The sequence below is a fragment of the Glycine max genome, chromosome 6, assembly GCF_000004515.6.
Source record: "Glycine max cultivar Williams 82 chromosome 6, Glycine_max_v4.0, whole genome shotgun sequence".
Classification (NCBI taxonomy): Eukaryota; Viridiplantae; Streptophyta; class Magnoliopsida; order Fabales; family Fabaceae; genus Glycine; species Glycine max.
This window is the reverse complement of record NC_038242.2, coordinates 46,527,467-46,548,738: the sequence shown is the minus strand read 5'-3', so window position 1 is coordinate 46,548,738 and position 21,272 is coordinate 46,527,467. Positions and strand designations below refer to the sequence as shown.

Here is a 21,272-nt window from a genome sequence, read left to right as displayed (position 1 = left end):
ATTCAGTAGTGGTTTTCTTGGATTGTTTTTGTGTGTGGGTTTTTTTAAAACAAAAATTGAGTTGTTTTTTTTTATTATTATTATTACTGAGAGGGTGGGAGATACCGGGGGCTATGGGGGCGGTTCCTTGAAAATAATTAATAAGAGAAAGAAACTGTAATTGGAGTTGGTAGTATTGTATATAGTTGTATAAAGTCATGCACAGTTTTTGACCTTTTGAATTAATGTGGAAATATGGGTTGTATCTTATCCTGTTAAAGGAGATGGGGGTGTTGTGTTGCTGCTTTGAGCACCAATGAGGGAGGGACAAGAAAAGAGGCATGGGAAATGTGGCTTCATTTGATTTGATAATGCCGTTTGCAATTTGGGAAAAGAGGCATGGAATGAAGTGTGACATCATCATAATTTGCTTTTTTAGAAAAATCTAACAAAAAAATAGTTGTTTGATTCATTTAATAAAAAATTTAATTGATAAAAAAACTACATTAAAAAAAAACAAACAAAATTAAATATTTTGATTCAATGACCCAATCCAAATTAATCCAAAATTAAATATTTATAAATAGATTAATTTAAATTGAGCTTCATTTGTTTTTTAAAAAAAAACTAACCAAAACTAACTCATTCAAATTTAATTAAATAAAATCATAAATTTAACCAAACTTAACCCAAACGGAACGGATACTCCTTAGTCCTTACAGAAGTACTTAACCTGCGCGTGTTGGCCGGTGATACTCTTCATCTTATTAGTCATAATTTCGGTACACGCTTGCAACTAATGCGGAAGGATCGATATGGAAAAGTTGTATTTTTATTTATTTATTTTACTTTTTTGGTACATTTTAAAAAGTGAAAGGATGGAAGAAAAAGATTTTGAAATCCATTATTAACTTATTTAACTATAATTCTTCCGATTTTAGAGAGGAAAGAAGACGAAAAGGATTACTTATAACTAAAGTACCAACTTATCCTTATTTTTATACACTTCTTTAATTCAGTATACATATAGGATACATACACACATTTTTCTTCTTATCTAAAATAATAAAGGAAATACTTCATTTTTGTTTCCACTTTCCTTTTACTTATCATATTCTTTAACTGCAGAGTATGAATGTGTTTTTTTTCTAATTTTATTTGATTTTTATTACTTCTTATTCTTCTTTTAACTTCCTATTCATCTTTATGTAATTATTTTACTCAAAAAATATAAATGCAGACCCGAAATGTCTTTCTTTCATTACTTAGCATCATATTATTTGATCTCTTTAAAAAATATATATTATATTTGATTTGAAATGGAAATTAGGAGTAAAAGTTTGATATTTATTAATCTATCATATTTTTTTATTAATTATTTTTATATTAAAAATATTCTTAATTTAGGGAGAAAAAATATATTGGCAAACAATTAAAAGTGAAAAGAGTACTAAATATAGGATAATTTTAATATATATATATATATATATATATATATATATATATATATATATATAAATTTAAGAAAAAATTATTACTATCAATTAAATTAATTATTTTTTTAATCTTAATAAATTAGATGCTTCAATCTTATAAATAAAATGTAATAATTAATTAATATTCATTCATTTAATATTAGATGATAGTATAAAACTAAAAGTCACTTATCATTACAGTCTGAGTTTGATTTTCATAACTAAAATTTTAAATCAAAGTCTTATAGATAAAAAAGATACCATTAGAAAAATCCACCAAAGGGGGTAAAAATGGCTTTAGCAATAATATGAAAAAAGACTGATACAAAATTAATTTCTTCTTTTTTAAAAATAAAAAATAATACAAAAAGCATATCATGATTTCAATCATTGAATGGACGGAGCGATGGATGGAACACTAGAAAACATTTTAGGAAATGAGATATTTTAGCAGTGGCAACTGATTTTTATGTGGAAACATGACAGACACACAATTGACATAACATAACACCTTTCTATCCCTTGTTGTTCCATTCCATTCCTTCATTGCTATGCCCACATAACAACACCAAAAAAAATGGCACTTGTGAGCCACGTTTGTGTGAGATGTGTAGCCACACCCACTTCCCCAGAGTCCCCAAATTCGGCACCCTTGCCAGACCCAAGGCAAACCAAGGTTCTCCTTCCGAAGAAGAAGCCTCAGAAATGGTCCACCGGGGTGGCTCCCGGGGAGTACGGTGGCCCTCCCACCACCACCAAACTCCGCAAATACTGGGGCGGCGATGACGAAGACCCTTTGGCCTCTGATGACTATATGTGGAACAAGGAGTTTATGGGTCGCTTCCAAAAGTTGATTGAGGAACCCAATGCTCAACCCCCTCCTGCAAAGGTCTGAACTTGCACTCACTCTGTTCTCTCACTCACCCAGTGTGGTTTTTTTTAGGGTAAATTTTTTGTCATCAATGTGTAAGAAGTGTGACAATTGGGTTATGTCCTACAATTTAGTGATAAATTGGTCTTCGAAAAATACAATTTAATCTCAAATTATTTCTTGAATGTTACAACTTAATCACATAATTGTTGAACTTTTTATATGCTCACAGACTAAATCAGAATTCTATGGTTCATAAATGTGTAAATAGTGCAACAATTGCATTCTACCAAACGACTTAATTACAAATTGGAACGTGAACTTTACAACTTAATGTCAAATGGATCCTTGGAAAATATAACTTGATGTCAAATTAGTACTTGAACATTACAGCTTAATGAAAAAATGATCTCTAATCAGTAGGATGTTATTGTTGCACTTTTTACACATTCGGATACAAAATCAGAATTTTCGTTGTTTGAGGAACTAAATTGTCACCAATTTACACTTTCAGGACCAAAATGATGGTTTACCTTTTTTTTTAAAAAAAAAATCCGCTGTTGTGCTGGTGTATGTTTTTGTTGGAATTCTGGATTGTTGTTGGAGAATTACTTGTGGGGAATATTTGTTCGATGGTTGTGGTGATTGCTTTGTGTTTGTGGGTTTTGGCTTGTTTTTTGTGTTTGAATTAGGGAACAAGAGAAACTGATGATGCCTATCTCGATCAATTTTCTAATATTGAGTTTTGAGTTTCTGTGATGATCTTCACTTGTGTAATCAATCCCAATCCTAATCAACACTATTAGGAACCCAGTTATTCTCTAATGTTTTACTCCTATTTGTTACTAACTACAATATTATCTCAATTTGTTTAATCTATGATAATTAGATAATTATTCAGTATTGAGGATAAGGATATGGATATGGATATGTTCAACCCATCAGTGGTGTCCTATCTTGGATGTCCGACCCTTTTAAGTAACATGTTGAGACCATGTGAACAAAGCAATGAAATTAAAATAACCAAATTTCACTTAAGTTTATACAATCGTTATGTTGAGTGACCTGTATCTGTGTGATTTCTTACATAATGAGACTCTGCGAGGCAAGAAAAATGTATGGATTGCATGATTCAATTTTTTGGTGGAAATGGAGATGAAATTAATGAAACCAGATTTAATTTGCACAATCATTATTATGTGGCACTTCATTGTATTGACAAATGTGTAGATTTACTCGCAACAGAAACACTTCTCAAATGCTTTATAATTTATATCATATATAATTCTGGGTGTGGTAGAAGAGTACGGAGAACAATTGCTTTGTTCAGCATTGGTTTCTTTTCTTTCTTGTCATTAATTCGCTCCAATTTTTGCATAGGAATCAAAATGATAGAACACAATATTTGGTTTCTAAAATGCTCTTCTTTTCATTCCATGGTGACTCAAGAAATTAATAGAGACTTTGTTGGTGATAGAGTACAGTGGTGTCATTTGATTCATATAGCTAGCTGGCCCCACCTAGTGAAAAAATGCTTTGGTGGTGGTGGTGACTCAAGATATTTTGGTGAATGATTCAAGATTAGTTAAATTTGTTTGTTTCTGTGAGTTGTTTCTGACATAAATAAAGTTCCTGTCAACAGGAAGAGCCTTCAGGGTTTCTAAGCTTAAATAGAGTCATGAGCCTGGACAGGTCTCTTTCTACATTATTTAAATTCAAGTCTTCAAATTCTGTTCCATTATTCTCTTGACATTTGTTCTTTCTTTATCTATAAAGTTATTTGAATTATGAACTGCAGTTTGGAAGTTGATTTGAGCAAAGAACTCGCAGCTCCTGTAAATCATAATGCACACCTGCAAATTGATGCAGAAACTAATGTAAGAGCTTTGTCTTTTCTCTTGATTTTCCCCTGATTATTATATCTTGTGTATTGAATGACTTATGATATATCTCCAATATTGTAATATTCTTCCTCTATTGAGTTATATTTTAGAAAAACCAAAGGTACATAATACTTTATGTTGTTTTTCCACATTATTCATTTCACTTTTCTTCGACTGAAATGATTATCAGGTGACAGGAAGCAATAGGGTAAGATATAAATCAGCACCAACACGTCGTGAGCAAGAAAAATGGGATAGAGCTACCAAGGCCGCAACTGGAGGCAGTGTAAGTAATGCTTTGCTATATCATTAAGATCTAGCATTGTACTTATTAACTGGATATATTTTTCATTCCATCTTATATAGCCTAGGAGAAATTAATACTTACTGCTGTAAGACATTGAACTTGATTAATGGTATACTTTTGAACCCAAAACAGAAACTTGACACCCTATGTATCTTACCTTTATCAACATTTAAAAGTTGATTTTTAATATTCAAAGATCTGATTTAGACTAGTTATACTGCTATAGGATGTGATGTTCCGGGAAATAAGGCAGTCTCGTGAAGATCCAAAAGTTTTGGCTGCTCAAGCTGAGGAGCAGTATAATAAGGTACTAAGCACCATTGTCTGGTTATTTTTTCTTCCTTGTTAGAAGTCATATGAATAATACCCTCCATTGTGGCATTGATCAAATAACAATTTTTGTTAACTATGCTCCTAAACTTATTTCGGTTTTTCTGTTCAGTTAAAGAGGAAGTTGCAAATCTTTACCTTGGGTATAGGTGGTGTTGGTCTGGTTTCAGCTTATGTTTCTTATTCCCCTGAGATTGCAGCTAGGTATTTGAATTCTTCATGTACCTATTGAGATAGTTATTCTGAATTGGTGGTCTTCAATTTTGCATCTATGCTGGCAAAATGGTTGAATTTGGAGCTAAAAATCAGCTTAATGTACAACCACTATCCAGTAAACATTCTCCAAAAAGAGATATAAACTGAAATTCTCGGCACTTGGGATATGACATTGTTCTAGATCAGTTTAACTAATGTGGGTTTAAACATTCAACTGGGAACTCACTTCATATGTATATTATTAAAACATTTCTCCTTTTAAACTACGAAATGTCAACAATATTTATTGATGTCTTTGAGGATTTAGGTTTGGTCGAGAAACAAAGGCTTTGTGATAGAAACAGTATGGAGGGACAGGAAAGGGATATTAAGATATTTGCATTCCCTGCATTTAGAAACAAAATGAGGAGTTGAATGGAAATGTATCTATATTGTGTTTTATTAGGATTAAAAGAGGAGGGTAAATGAATGAAATGAATTAGTTTTAAAAGCCTATTTTTTCCTCTCTTCATCCCAATGCTTAATAAAATGGGTTTTACTCTCAAGAAGAATAATTGAGTTAATAGGTCTTCTCCATTCCCCTTTCTTACCAAAAGCTAACTCACGTTTGTCCATTCTCTCCTCATCTGAGGTCTTTGCCCCCCTCCCCATTTCCCATTTTTTCATTTTATATCTCCTTGCTCAGAACAGGCACCAATGAACTAAGATGGTTAAAAGTAAAATATTCTAGGGTATAATTATTGTCAAGTTACCATTGCGAGATATATTGTATAAATTCCTCTGTTATGATAATTGTTAATTATCATTCGTAAAATCTAAATTACTGATTTGTAAGATAGAAATATTGGTTAAATGCTAATATTCCATAACATCTAGTAGATCAGAAGAAAGTTGTAAGGTTTAATCATTTTACTTAATGTATGCTTTTCTTTCATGTATTCAGCTTTGGTGCTGGCTTTCTTGGTTCTTTGGCGTATATTCGTATGCTGGGAAGTAGCGTGGACTCGCTAAGGACTGATGGTGCAAAGGGATTTGTCAAGTAATCTATATAGATGATAGATATTATTCATCATTTAGTTTCTTTAGTAGATAAACACGAGTCTTATTAGGACCCCAACTATTTGATAAGTCTAACAATGTCCATTGATATCCATGTTTGAGTTTATACCTATAGCTTCCATATTGCAATATGGTGGTAAAAGAAAGAAAGGTAGAAGTTTAACCAAGGTTCATATGTACAATCATGTTGTTTAAGTATAGTGATGTCTTCCACATTTCCACATGGTATGCCTACTAGGTGGGAATTGGATGACAAAGAGTTTGTTCCTCTTTTTTTATTTAAAAAGGTGTAACCATGTTCTATTTTGTTTTATTTTTTTTCACCTTGCTTTTTTTGGATATTTTACTTGCAGGGGAGCAATTGGGCAGCCAAGATTACTGGTTCCTGTTGTTTTGGTCATGGTCTATAACCGCTGGAATGCGTAAGTTCTCATTTGATATGTTATTGCAACAATTATTATTTTGTCAACGAAGTTAATTTAATTTGCAAACAAGTTTTCTTGATCTTTTCTAGGTTTTCCAGGTATAGCTCTTCTCTTGCTTTTGTTTTTTGTCTCATATTTGATTTAAATTAATTTAGAGAAACAATCTTTCTTTTCATTTTTACCAACTTACTGAGGAAACTTTTGAAAAAAAGGGATTATATCCTACAAAATAACCTTTCCCAAACATTTTGATTAGGTTTTATACACACAGATATATATTAATGATATAATGTTTAGACAAGATATCCAAATACATTGATGTTTGAGTGATGTATTATTGATTGGATGCCATCTATGCCAATGACTTCTAGGTCTAATGGCACTTCTTTCTCTTTTAGTTTCCTAGAATAATGGTCAAACCCTGTCTTTTCTTACAGGATTCTGGTTCCAGAATTTGGATCTATGCACTTAGAATTGATACCAATGCTAGTAGGTTTTTTCACATACAAGATTGCAACTTTTGCTCAAGCTATAGAGGAGGCAATTACTGTAGCTACAAGAAAGACCTGAAGAATATTAGGGGTGGAGGGGGAGGATGCCATGTCATTATATTTGGGTTTTTCTCTCCCACATATTGAACATATAATTGTATTTATGTTTTTCCATATTTGGATTATTGATTATAATATCCAGATATTTGGTCTTAAGTCTTCTCTCCCACAATAAGCACATATCGACTTCATTTTTTTCATATTTACGATCAGTGATATCAAGGGACACAATTAAATTCATATATTTCATTTTTGGGAGTTTTATGTCTAAATATGTAACTATTGTAAGTTTGAAAATCGAAAACCAATCAACTTTTACCAATTTGAACAACTCAAAAAACTTAAGTCATTTGGTGATCAAGATAAAATAGGATGACAAGACATGATAGTAAGACAGAGCATGATAGGAAAAAACAAGTTTTCATCAAGGTTTTATGGTTGATTTGATGGTGAAATAATAGAGAGAGAAGAGACAGAGAAGAAAGAAAAAAGTCATGGGTTCAATTTTTCTCACTAACAAAAATTAATTAAAATTTAATACTTACTAGTCAAAAAATAAGTTTAATTTTATTTATTGTTAGATATACCATGAGAATAATATTGTGATAGCATGTTTGGTATTAAACATAGTCTAAATAATGATATAAGATATAAATTGTATTCAAATGATAATTATTTTCTCACTGAAATTACATATAATTTTTTTAAAAAGAACTTCTGTTTTAGTTTTTTATTCTTTAAAAATTATTAAAAAAAACTATAATTTTGACTATTTTTTATTTATATAGTTATTTTTCTTAAAATTATATAAAAAATATAATATATTTTAAATGTTTTTCTTAACAATATTTAAATAATAATTATTTGATTTTTATAATTTTATTTAAAAATCAAAGTTATTATTATAAATATAAAAAAGATAATTTGATAGATACAAATCTTATTTTACACACATGCATATATACACACATATATATATATATATTCATTAAAATTCTCAATAATCAACGAACATAGTTATTACTTAAAATGTGGTGTAATATTCTGTTAATTTTTTTCCTACTAATTCCATTGATTAAAATTTTTATTAGAAATTATAAAATTATAATAAAAATTCACTGAATAAAATGTGAAACTCATAAATTTTTTTATTTTTTAAAATAAATTTCAACTAATAAAAAAACTATTAAAAATAGTATTCCTAACATTTTTCTTTATGTAAATATAAAGATTGCAATTGCACGAGAATTCTGACCCCCCCCCCCCCCCCCCCCCCCCCCCCCCCAGTTAACATTAAATTACATGACTTTTTTTAAATTTGAATAATAAATATTGAAATATAAATGCGTGACTTTTTAAAATGGTTATTGATTACTAAGTAACTTTTATATGTAGTATCTTTTTTGTCTTTTACCTCAGTATGATAGAAAGAATTTCAGAGCTCCTAGGGAGTAGTTTCCTACTTGTTCTCATTAAAAATATTTCAAACAAGAGCGAGTCTCCTTTTTATTCTGATTTAACTCTTTAGTTCTCACCCAATCACGTGAACTACGAATATCATAAGCTAAAGTTCAATCTGATCGATGAACGAAAATAAAAAATCGCAAGGACTCTGCCCCTCCTCATCCTTTCATCTTGCATCTTGCAATGAATCCCAACTATTAATTATATGATGCAAAAAATTCTAACAAATTTCTAACTCGAAAAACCAAATACACAGCTTAACTACAACACCTTTATTTCATTAATCTAAAACCTTCATTTAAATAAAATGAAAGCACATGAACAAAAGTACACACACATAAGCATAATGTCAAGAAGATTCATGACCCACTTTCATGTCCACTCTCCAACCCCAAGAAAAAGTTTAGAAGGTGGCTAGCTCTTAGGAAATTATCTACCCTTCTTTCTACTTTGCATTTGGCTTGAAACATCTCTGCCTGGTTTGCATTAAGGAACATTCCCACGTCCATTGATGGGTAGTGAAGGGCCAGAAGAAGGAATTGGAGTCCCTCTTGGAAGGATAGACAAGTAGACCGGAGCAGCAAATCCTCCAACTTTGGTTTCTCCATGGCTGTTGTGACCCTTAATGTGTAGGATTTTGAAGCCTTTGGTTTTGAAAAGAGCAGCATTTGCTATGGCCATGTTTGAGATAAGCAAGAACAGCATGAGATAAAAGCTTGAGTGCAAGAGTTTAGAAGCCATGACAGGAAACACAAGTTTGATGCTAATGCTATAGCTTATCTCCATCCGAGGAAAATGGTTAAAGTGTAACGGAATAGAATGGAATATGTTCTATTATTTTTATCCAAAAAAATATGTTCTATTTAGGATGTATTTGGATTACCGTTTCAAAGCTTTTTCAAACTCAGTTTACACTTTCCTAGGCACTAAATGAGAAAGATGTAACTTTTTTTCTAGACATACTTAACCTCATTTCATGTTTTGTTCTCTTAATAAGTATACCAAATATAAGAAAATTCATTTATTAAGGGTTTTTTCTTTCCTTTTTAACTTTTTTTATGATTAAAAAAAATGGGAGCTAGATTAAAATTTGATCGTTGAGAGGGGAACAAAAGACAGTACTGGTGCTAATCTAGCAGAAACAGGTTCAAGCATTGGAACAGATTCAAATGGGTATATTTTCATTCACGAAGTTTGTCACTTTTGGACAAAGCACTGACACACACACATACACACCCTTCAAGGCTGACTTCTCACCTGCTGCATGTTGGTGAAATTCAGATAGGTTGTTCCCTATGCAACAGAATTTGAGAGCATCGAGCAAAATGGGTTTTGCCCCATCAATTTTAAAATTGGAAGACACACTAATCCCTATGAGAAATAATATAAGAAACACATAACATCAAACAGAAGAGAATCCAGTTAAAATCCAAGCTGGCATAAGCCAAAATCCGTTTTTATTACATGATAACGATAATAGATAGCGTAATTGTTATTTAATGCTGGTCCACATCTGTAGCAGACAACATAGGTTAAAATGTGTGTATCCAAAGTTAAGTTACTTGTATAGGAAGGCAACACAGGCATGCAGCTTCTTAACCAGTGTTTTGCATGCCAGCAGCAATACCCTTCATTGTCAAAATAAGGGTATCCTCCAGACCAGGAGCATAATCACTTGTAGGGTTGAGTTTCACAAGCTCAGCTGCTGGCTTGTTTGATTCCATGTAGTCTTTGGACAAATGTGGCCTCAACTTCACATGGTAGTCAGGATCACGAATTCGCTTCAATGTGTAGGCTTGCAGGACATTGAGGGTTGTGATGTATGAATCGCGAAGTCGAAGTCTTTGCTTCAAGTAGGGGTCTCCTTCAAGGAGATCTTTGTGTCCAGCAACCTACAAACAAGAAGAAACAAAGTTGGTCATTAATGTACTATGAAAAATATTAAGTCATTTTCTCTTCCACTTTTTGCTAGGACTAAGCCAGAAAATAAATCAAAAATGCATATGATACAACTAGAGAAAAAAGAGAAACTATAACTGCTTCCTGTTGAGCTTTCAATATATAGTCAGTTTGTCATGGTACCATGGCATGATGGCATGACAGTCACAAAATGCTGAATCAACATATAGAAATGGAGCCTATAGCAGTAATAATTGAATACCTGGAGGAGAAGGCTCTTGGTTTCTTCAAACATAGACCTTAATCGCTCGCCAAATGGCCACAGTTCCTCTGACACTAGGAGTTTGTCATAAAGAGCCGCAATCCCAGGGTCTCCCTTGGCGAACACCATCTCAACCAAGTCAAGGCTGACCCTGAAGAAAGGCCATTGATTATACATATCTTGAAGCATTTGGAGATTCTTTGGATCCTTCTTAATAACATGGCTAAATGCTGCCCCAAAGCCAAGCCATACAGGTAGATGAAACCTAGTCTGAGTCCAAGCAAAGATCCAAGGGATTGCACGAAGTGATTCAATTCCTCCACTTGGCTTTCGTTTTGACGGACGACTGCCAATGTTCATTCTTCCATACTCCAGCTCAGGTGTAGCCTGCAGTTTACAATATTCAGCATTAAAGCAAGGAAAGAAAATAAGGAAATAAATTGCAAGATAAATAGTTGTGACTCCAAAGGAAAGAGAAATGTTTCTTAAATCATCAGAAATATAATTGTATTCCAGTTGAATCAGAATTTTTGCAACTGATAATAATATATTCACAAGATTGGGGAAGAAAAAAAAATGGTAAAACATTATTAACGATTTATTTTAACATCAATAATGCTAAAGGAATTTTGTCTTGATTGGAAACAATTGCATTTTAGTTAATCATGCTAACTAAATTATCATTTTTGTAAATATGCCACTTAAACTGCTAGATTTTCAAGGACATCTTTCTATACTGAAGTATTCAACAATACTTACACATCGGAAGTACTCAACGAAACGGGGTTCCTGGAAAACAATGGAGCGATACTCCTCTGTAGCAATGACAGCCATCTCATCCATGAGGGCACGCCACTCTGGTTTTGGTGCCACAGGAGGGTGCATTCCATGCTCAAGTGTAGCAGCAGTGAAGCGCTGAAGTGTTCTGAAGCACAAGTGCTCCTCTCCAAATGACTGTTCAATAACTTCACCTTGCACTGTTACCCGAAGTGAGCCATGAATAGTATCCGGTGGCTGAGATAATATAGCAAGATGAGTGGGACCTCCTCCTCTTCCCACAGTTCCTCCTCTGCCATGGAACATTGTGAGCTTAACACCAAACTCTTTTGCAACCTTTATGAGCTCTTCTTGAGCCTTGTATAGTGCCCATGCTGCAGAGAAACGACCAGCATCTTTTCCCGAGTCCGAGTACCCTATCATAACTTCTTGTTTCCCATTGATACGGTCTCTGTACCAATCTATAGAGAATAGGCGGGCTACCGCAGCAGGAGCAGCCTCAAGATCAGCAAGTTTTTCAAACAATGGAACAACCCTTAATGGCTGCTTCACATGACATTCACGTTGTAAAAGTTCTACAGAAAGCACATCAGATGGAGCTGTTGCCATTGAGATGATATAGGCACCAAAGCTGTCTGAAGGAAGTTCCGCAATGACATGGAAGGTTTCCAATACATCAGCAATTTCTTCTGTTTTAGGAAGATCAGGACCAAAGAGAGGGCGCTTTCCACTGAGCTCGGATAGCAGCCATTCCTGCCTGCGTTCCTCAGACCACTCTCGATAAGATCCAATCTCTAAGTGGTTTGTAATAGCATCCATAACATCAGTGTGCCGATCTGATTCTTGACGGATATCAAGTCTTACAAGTGAAAGCCCAAATGTGGAAACTTGGCGCAAGAAATCAAGAAGGCTTCCATCAGCTATTGGTTGGTCACCACATGCACACAGCGATCTATAACATAATTCAAGAGGCTCCAGGAACTACAAGAAAAAATTGGAGGTTATAGAGTTTTAATATAATTACTATATCATGATTATTCTGAAAACATATAGTCTCATTGTCATGCCATGCATAAGGTATTGCCTTTTCAGAGTTGTGGGTTTAATGCTGTTTGACTAAAATTAGTAAGAAATTAATTAGAGTTGAGAGAATTGTTGCCAACTAGAACAGATGTTTATTACAATTATTAGAGATACACAATTCTCCAAGTAGTTTGAAAATTGTCCTCTTCATATTTTTAGAAGGATTGACCAAAACACTAATGAAACTAAAAGTAACCAAACCTAATATACGTTAGTATTTCAATAATCAAGAAGCGAAACAATTTTTAAGGATGGGAAATCCAGCACTGCTACTAACATTAACATCAAAGAATGAAAGTCTACATATTTGTATGACTTGAGAAAATGGGCTAGAAATTCAATGTGTTCAAAAATAGAACATAATCTAAAGAACAAAGACAGAAGCAATAATGAGTCACTTCAAGACACTTGCTTTATAGGTAAAAACATTAAATTATCTGTATCTAACAAAAGTTTATCAGGATATTTTAGTATAATACCTGTTCAACATTTGTGAAGGTAGTCTCCTCAGGGATTTCAGAGCTTCCATTGGCTAACAACTGCCGAGCACGTTCACGTGTATTATATAATTTGTCCCTTACATCACCGAGAATAACACGATACGGCTCATTGGGAGGAATCTGTTTCCAAAACTCTGGAGCAACAAAGAACTTATTACAATTACATTACAATTTACTTATCACAAGGTTCAAGTCAAAATGAATCAATAATAAGTCTGAGACACCACAACTTTAGTTTAGTATTGAAAATGAAATTATTTCTAATCAATATTGTAGATTCCAATAAAGAACATAAGATTTTAGAGTATAATTCAGATCAACATATTATCATTGTTACATAGTACATACCAATATAATGTTTTGCATCTCTCTTTGAGGAGCTAAGGAGTTCATCAGAACGAACACGTAGCTCATCATTGCAGCGCCACATAGACAACTGCCAGAAGCAAACAAGAAGCAAGAAGTTAAAACAGTAACCTTGATGCTAGAATAAAATAAATGATCTGTAATGACCAGCATATTTGATACCTCAAACATGAGATCCTCAATCTGAGAGAAGTACAAATTAGCAGCCATCATTCTAGCCAGCAAACACACATCCCTTGTAACTTCTGGAGTTACCCTGGGGTTACCTGCAACACACATTAGACAAATAGTGAGAGGTTGATTCACTGTTAGGAACGAGAAAACACCTCAGCACTTGAAGGATTATGTTTAAGGGATTTTGGCACAATTTCGGTTATTTGGTAGTGCTCCATTATGTTAGTAGTAGTAGTGCTCAATTCTGTTATGAGCAGTAGTGCATTAGGATAATTCTATTAGTGCTCCCTATGCATGTCTGGAGGATTCTGTTAGTTGCTTTTGTCCTGTAGAGAGCACATATAACTATATATGTGCAGTGTATTGACAGAAGGGAAATAAGAAGAATATAAGCAAAGTTTTCCCTCTATGTCTTAAGCTTTTCTACCCTTTTCTCTCTGCTTCTGCATTCTGCATTTCTGCTTCTATTCAGGTTCATAATATTCAGACAATACAATCTAAATCTCTATGGAACTGTTTGACACAGAAGATGAGAGATTAACATAGACAGAAAACTGAATAAGGAAAATGAGGTGTAGATATTTTGAATCTATACCACATGCATACTTTGGCAAAAAAAAATCACATTTGACAAATAAAACTGCTTAGAGAGGAACGTTTCCACTCATTAACTGCTTAGGAAAAGAACGATACCATCACGATCTCCTCCCATCCAAGAAGAGAATTGAATAACAGGGGCATTATATGGAACACGTTCATTTATGCCAATGTTCTTCAGAGCAGTGTCAACCCGGCGCAAAAATTTTGGTATGCCTTTCCAGATCGTCTCGTGAAAGTAGCTCATTCCTGCTCTCATCTCATCTTGTGGTGTAGGAGGGGTCCTTCGAATTTCATCCGTACGAAATGCAGCTTGAATCTGCATGAGAGAAACATCATTAGGCCTTAGCCATACCATAAAGATTGACATAGTCAAATACAATTTTAACCACTAATTTGAAGCCACAATAAAAACTATTCTTCTTAAAGAAGATTATTAATAGAATTCAAATCTTATAGTAATGGGAAACTAAGAGAGGAAATTCAAGCAGAACAGCCAAATCCATAAAAGAGAGCTTTTCAGCTAACCAGCAACGTATACAGAATCAAAGGCTAAAATATAATGAAAAATATTTAAGATAAGTAATTTTGACCAAGCATAATAAGATTAAGTCTTTTATACTCTGATCTGATCAGATGCTGCACAGCTTGAAGCTAGGTAAGATCAAACATAACTATGAATTATATAAAAGTTTCTGCCAGTTCTGAACCCAAACATGAGACGCCGAAAGGTTTTAACTTGGGTTATTAAACACATAAATCCCAACCATTATACCTTCATGCAAGAAGAGCATAATAATATCATAGCATTTCTGCAATGCTACCCACACAAATAGACATACAACACAGATAACTCGGATTGTCTTAGCAGAACCAAATAAAATAATTTCACCACTTAATAAATCATTAGGTTATCATGTCTAGACACCATCAAAATATCAACCTCAATTATGCTGTTTACATATAATAACCATATAGGCAAAGTTGCATAAAACTCCAAGAACCATGTGGTTATCATTAATGGCATTATACAAATACAAGTATATGGAATCAAGAACAATCAGCAGTTAGTTACCTCTCTTTGTAAAGCCTCATCAAGCTCCTGTTTATCGTCCGGTGTTATGTCTTTAGCATACAACTGTGTCAAACAATTCCTTATCCTGAAATAGAAAAACAACTATTTTTTTAAACGGCAAATGTTAGTTGTTAATTGTTAGTGGGGGGATTCAAACCCATGACCTTCCCCCCCCCTTCCCTTCTCCCTTCACCACCAAGCCAACCTTATAACCCCTAAAAAAACAATTATTATCAACAGAAAGATTAAAGTCACCATAGTATAAAAACAGTCAAAATGCCAGAAATATAGGATTTTTGTGTTGTGTCATATTGGGAAAAATACAAGTCCTACATAGGCTAGACATAGTGTCAAGATAGAGTATATAAGTGGGGGGCAACCTTCATCTTAAAACCCAATTTTTTGGGATTGAGTTAGGCCCTAACCTAAAATCTAAAATGGTATCAAAACTTATCTCATATCCATTAATGGGTCCCCAACCATATTATCCACGCACCAAGCCCAATAGTGCGGAGCATGAATATAGCATATAAGTGGAGACCAACCCTCCTCACATCAACCAAGTCAATTTTGTAGGGTTGAGTTAGGCTCAGGTTTGGACTTTGGTATATTAATGGTTCATATTGATAATGCTCACGTCTGGACGTGAAAGTGAGTTATACTTTGAATCTAAGTATTTTGAGGACATGGTGCTTGAGGACAAGTGGGATGTGCTGAGAACTATCTTTCAGGGTTCACAATAATTATTCTACAAAAACTATACTTTGAAATGAGAAAACAAATACCTCGAAGCCTTAGACAATAACGTTCACCGCAAGGCCCTATATATCCTCTTGAAAGATCTAAAAGTCCTTGTACGTGGAAATGAAGCATTGATAAGGGGAATTAAACCAACATATCAAGATGTGAATTTTTCAAGGAAGAATTTGATTTGAAATTAAGGATCTGAAATTATAATCCAATGCAGGACTTGGGTTTTTCCCAAGAACAATAGTTATAATTTCCTTAATTTCAACCATCATATTCTTTCTCCCATAATTTGCATATTGATATATTGGTTTAATTTGCCTTGTATTATCAACTATCAAAAGGTAACTAAGGTCTTTGATCAACCCTTTGTTTCCTTGTGTAAGGACTTTCAAATCCTTCAACAGAATATCTAGGACCTTGTTACGATCTTTATTGTCCAAAGACTTAAAGTATTTGTATTTTCCCATTTCAAAGTATAATTTGATACGGAGTAACCATTGTCCTTGTCGTTGGTAAACCCTAGAAGATAGTTCCCAGCACATCCCACTAGTCCCTCAAGCACCATGTCCTCCAAATGAAAAATACTTAAAAGTATAACCCACTTTCACGCTTGGGCATGAGCAGTATCAATACATTCCACTAATAAATATCAAAGTTGTAGATTTGGACCTAACTCAACCCTACAAAACCGGCTTTGTTGATGTGAGGAGGAGGGGTGCTCCCCACCATTTCCTCAAAATACTTCTTGTCAAAGGGTAGTCCACTTTCATTACAGGTCATTGACTTTCAGCACAACTAATTGATAAATGCTTAACAAATGGACTAACATTACTCCTCTGGCTACATTACCACAATCAAAATTGAGATAAGTAATGGACAAACCTGCCATGCTTTTGCAGCAAAGATCTACGAACAGACTGAGTAGGATGAGCAGTTAAGACCAAATCTACAGTTTGACTCTTCAAAGCATCAAAGATTTCTTGAGGTGTCTTCTTCAGTTGATTCACAAGCCTCTTGAAAGTCTCTTCAATATCTGACTCAGTGATAGCAGAATTCTCATCAGCAAAATCACCCTTCTTCAATAACTTAATCCTTCTACGGTAGGCAATCTGAACTTCTTCTGCCAAATTTGCCAAATTAAGCATATGAGCAAACGACTTGGAAATCACAATAGAATCCCCAGCATCAAGACCAGTTAGCATGTTCCCAAGTTCCTCCAACTTCTGAGGATTATTCTGCCCTTCATACTCAGCAGACAGCTCATAACAGTCTTGAACCTAGTCAACATCAAATTACCAAAACTAATAAGCCACACAATCCATTGTGCAATAAAGAGGGAGAATTGATTTGATCTACTAAATCATGAAACAGTATTTCACCAAATATTGAACTTTTAACTCAAAATTCGAATGATCAAAATGATAAGAAACGCAGAACAAACAATTCAGGACCCATAAGCCCATAAAAAAATAATTCAAAACACCCATTCCAGAGTGCATACATACCCCAGACAAATTTTGACCCTCTTTCCACCAAATGACAATGTTCCAATACCAAAAACGTTACCATTTAACAAATACCAAAAGAGGGGTTTCAGGAATCCATCAAAGTTAGCCAAAGCTACCATCTTTACATTTTACCATTCCATAAAATTCCAAGTGGGGGCATCAGAAATCCATCACTACTAAGCAAAAAAAAAAATGATCTTTTTCATAACCCCACAAACCTAAACATAACAACAAAAAACAAAGAAAAGAGTGGTGTGGTGAAGGCATGAAACTAACCGTTTCTCTAATATCATCGCCATGCAAATCCTGAAGAATGTCAAGGAAACGGTCCAGCAACAAAGCATCATATTCAACAAGCTTGTCATCATCAGAAACCTTACTTGGTGCTAGCAACCTCAACTGAGCATCAATAGAAGCCATTTTCTCAAAGTTCCGTGTACCCATCCTCTCTCTCTATATATCACACACGACACAACACACAATTTCACTGGCTTTGCTTTTTTCTCACTCTGTGACTGTGAAAAGTGGATAACACTTGTTGTAACAATAATCTGAGACTGAAAAAGGGGTTTTTTATGAGTGTGTTGCAATGGGATGGCCTCAAGATAAAATTAAAAACAGGAGAATTACGATAACAAATTAAATCTGGTGATGGACAAGATCTCGTATGATCAAAGCTAATAGTTTTTTTTCCTATGATCTCTGCACGGAAAAAAGTACAGAGAAAAAGTGTAGAACTTCTACTAATGCCACACACACTCAGAGAGAGAAAGAGACATGGTTTGAGGTGGAGAGGACCTTGAATTTATAGAGAAAAAGGATTACCAGGTGGTGAGTTCTCTCTCTCTTCTTTTAATTTAATTCATTCATTTAATGACACTTCAAAAAAAATCATTTAATGTTTTTTTTAGCGATTAATGTATTTAATGTTATGGGTACGTTACCGTTAAGATTATGAGAAAAAAAATAGGATGATTTGTTTAAACATTTATGAGAGAGTGGTAGATTAGTACAATCATTCAATTCACTCTACATAATAAATATTTACTTCTATATAATTAAATTTATAATAAATGAATATTTTTAAATGTTTTTAACTATTGATAATTTTTTAAAAGAAACTGTTGAAACTCAATTAAAATAGATATAAAATGATAATTAAAAGAAGAAAAAAAGCTAAGAAAATTTAAGTAGATAGAGACGTAAAAATAAAAGAATGATAATTTAAAATATTAAGATGGCTTAAATATGATTTATTTCATATAAATTTTAATTTTTAATTTTAATTCTTATAATTTATTATTTTATTTTTAGTTCTTTTGTAAGTTGGTATTTTTTAATTTTAAACTTTGTATTTTTTTTGTTTATTTTTATTTTCTAAAAGTTTAGATTTTTATAATTAAAATTGTTGAGAATGTCTCTCTCAATTATTATTCATTTATCTTTATGTGTATATTTAGATCTTGTTAACTATTTATCTCTTTTAATTTTCATATTTTTTCTAATAAATGAACTTCATTACTTTTTCAAAAGAAATTAATGATAGGTAACAATCATTTTATATAAAAAAGTTAGATTATTTATTATAAATCTAATAATTTATTTATTTTAAAAAAATATTTATTATGAATTTTAATTATAATATAATTTGTATGACCACAAAATTTTATTTTATTTTAAAAAACTTATAGTAAATAAATATGTTTTCATATATAATTATATTATAATTAAATTTTATAAAAATATAGGAACTCTCACAATAACTAAACTTATAATAAATATCAATTTCTATATAAAATATATATTAGATTCGATTTCCTTCATTAAGGTCTCAGATGATGAACCATCTGTATGAAACAATGAAGATTGGAAGAGAGACCCACCAAAAGCAACTAGTTAGGTTTCTTAATAATAAATTAGTCGTCCATAAAATTGATAGATATTTCATACCAATAACATATAAATATAATATATAGTAAAATATTAACATAAAACACACACACTCAATCAAATCGATTAGTCATCAATAAAATTGATAGATATTATGTATCAATAACATGGTAATATATATATATATATATATATATAAATCAACATATTGTCTTATATATATAATAAAATTTGATACATGTATTTAAATTATATTATTAATTATATATTAAAAATTAAATAATTATTGTTAAAATATTATTACAAGAAAAACATTTGAATAATCATTATAATTTTAAAACATCTATATAATTTTTTTATAATTTTAAGAAATGTAATTGTTTAAATCAAATACAATTTTACATAATTTAGTAAAAAAATTAATTTTCTTAATATTTTTTATTATTTGCAAAAACTAATTCATTTTTTATAAAAAAAAATTATGTGTAATTTCTATCAAATAATAATTTTGTCATTTGAACGTAATTTATATTATATCATATCATTATCATGCTCTCATATTATTTTATTTTAGACTTAAATATATTGTTTCCTGTAATTTAATATTTTTATTTATTTCTGTTCCCGAAAAAAAATTATTTTAGTCATTATAAAATATATTTATTTTATTTTTTGTCGTTAAAGTATTTTGATAATGTTCTTTTAAATATTAAAAGGATAATCAATTATGATCGTTTCATTTAAAATTTAAAAAGCTCAGTTGAGCATACACTAGCATGATCCATTATAGCCTTTTAATTATATAAAAAAACATTTTGTCAAGTAACTTTTTGAGGATTAGGTTGGTGTAAAACTCAGATTTCATAATTGTTTAATTTTAATTTTTCTATTTCTCATCAAACTACTTTAGTTTAAATATTTTATCCTTTTTGAATTATTTTTCATTTATACCAAATATTTCATTTTTCACTATCTTTCATCTCTTTTCTTTTTTTAACATTTTTCACATTTTCATTCCTTTTTATTCATCTCTATCAAACATAATATAAATAATCCAAAATAATTCTTTTTTCTCTTCTTCAAATTTTCCTTACCTACTACTCAAATTGAATGGTGTTCACCTTTAAATTTAATACAATTTGTGTGAAAATAATAAATACAGGGTATTATATAATTTTTTAATTGGTTTTAGAATTACTTATTTATTAAATTAAATTTTATAATTTTGTTTTTTTAATTTTTTTAAAGAAAATGATATTATTAAATATAATTATTTTTGTTTTATTATTTAATTTACTTAACATATTTTTTAGGTGAATATTTTTATTTAAAATCTGAATTTTCTAATATAATTGTTTTTAATATAATTATATTACTAAATATAATTAGTATGTTTATGTCATTAGATTTAATTAAAAATGAAAATTTTTTTTGTTTAACAACTTATTTATAGAAGAACATTATACTACATTATCAATAAAATACTTAAACAATTAAACTTGGCTAAGAAAAAACTTAAGATGGAGATATGTTAGGACAATTGTTTCTGTTATGACCATGTTACCGACAAATTCCACATTTTTTTCTATTTTCCCGTTCATTTTCTTCTTGGTCCATCTTAGTAAGAATGAGAGTTTGAAACGGGACGACCCTTTGTCGTTCCTCTTTCTCCTTGGATCAGGACCACCACCCCACTAATCGTTCATACTCTGCCACATTGATTCGGGTGACATTAAAAAATAATTGTTAATTAAATATCTTTAAAGATATTTTTAATATATTTTTATTATAAAAAATAGCTCATGTTCAGCGGTTATCAGTATCTTTTGGA

At 31.9% G+C, this 21,272-nt stretch overlaps 2 protein-coding genes across 2 annotated transcripts; one reads left to right on the top strand and one right to left on the bottom strand.

Moving 5' to 3' along the window:
• The first annotated feature begins 1,836 nt into the window (after nucleotides 1-1,836).
• LOC100807942 (protein CONSERVED ONLY IN THE GREEN LINEAGE 160, chloroplastic) lies at nucleotides 1,837-7,252 on the top strand. Its single transcript, XM_006582216.4, has 9 exons — nucleotides 1,837-2,343; nucleotides 3,968-4,017; nucleotides 4,124-4,202; nucleotides 4,399-4,494; nucleotides 4,742-4,822; nucleotides 4,958-5,049; nucleotides 6,005-6,100; nucleotides 6,474-6,542; nucleotides 6,983-7,252. The coding sequence occupies exons 1-9, from the start codon at nucleotides 2,032-2,034 to the stop codon at nucleotides 7,113-7,115; spliced, it is 1,008 nt and encodes a 335-aa protein (XP_006582279.1). The 5' UTR covers nucleotides 1,837-2,031; the 3' UTR covers nucleotides 7,116-7,252.
• Nucleotides 7,253-9,982: 2,730 nt separating this feature from the next.
• On the bottom strand, nucleotides 9,983-18,364 carry LOC100807407 (phosphoenolpyruvate carboxylase 2). Its single transcript, XM_003527299.5, has 10 exons — nucleotides 17,828-18,364; nucleotides 16,926-17,320; nucleotides 15,294-15,378; nucleotides 14,315-14,537; nucleotides 13,610-13,713; nucleotides 13,430-13,517; nucleotides 13,061-13,215; nucleotides 11,481-12,479; nucleotides 10,722-11,108; nucleotides 9,983-10,452 (listed from the first exon to the last, which is right to left on the bottom strand). The coding sequence occupies exons 1-10, from the start codon at nucleotides 17,993-17,995 to the stop codon at nucleotides 10,156-10,158; spliced, it is 2,901 nt and encodes a 966-aa protein (XP_003527347.1). The 5' UTR covers nucleotides 17,996-18,364; the 3' UTR covers nucleotides 9,983-10,155.
• Between the last annotated feature and the right edge of the window lie 2,908 nt (nucleotides 18,365-21,272).

What these genes read in the sequence shown, in the direction of transcription:
- LOC100807407 (XM_003527299.5), bottom strand. Translation starts at nt 17,995, where the DNA reads ATGGGTACACGGAACTTTGAGAAAATGGCTTCTATTGATGCTCAGTTG. An exon ending in TTGAGGATCTCATGTTTGAG is followed by an intron (nt 13,518 to 13,609) that starts GTATCAAATATG and finishes TGCTTCTGGCAG; the next exon opens with TTGTCTATGTGGCGCTGCAA. An exon ending in AGATGCAAAACATTATATTG is followed by an intron (nt 13,216 to 13,429) that starts GTATGTACTATG and finishes TTGTTGCTCCAG; the next exon opens with AGTTTTGGAAACAGATTCCT.
- LOC100807942 (XM_006582216.4), top strand. Translation starts at nt 2,032, where the DNA reads ATGGCACTTGTGAGCCACGTTTGTGTGAGATGTGTAGCCACACCCACT. An exon ending in AAATTGATGCAGAAACTAAT is followed by an intron (nt 4,203 to 4,398) that starts GTAAGAGCTTTG and finishes AATGATTATCAG; the next exon opens with GTGACAGGAAGCAATAGGGT. An exon ending in GTCTATAACCGCTGGAATGC is followed by an intron (nt 6,543 to 6,982) that starts GTAAGTTCTCAT and finishes CTTTTCTTACAG; the next exon opens with GATTCTGGTTCCAGAATTTG.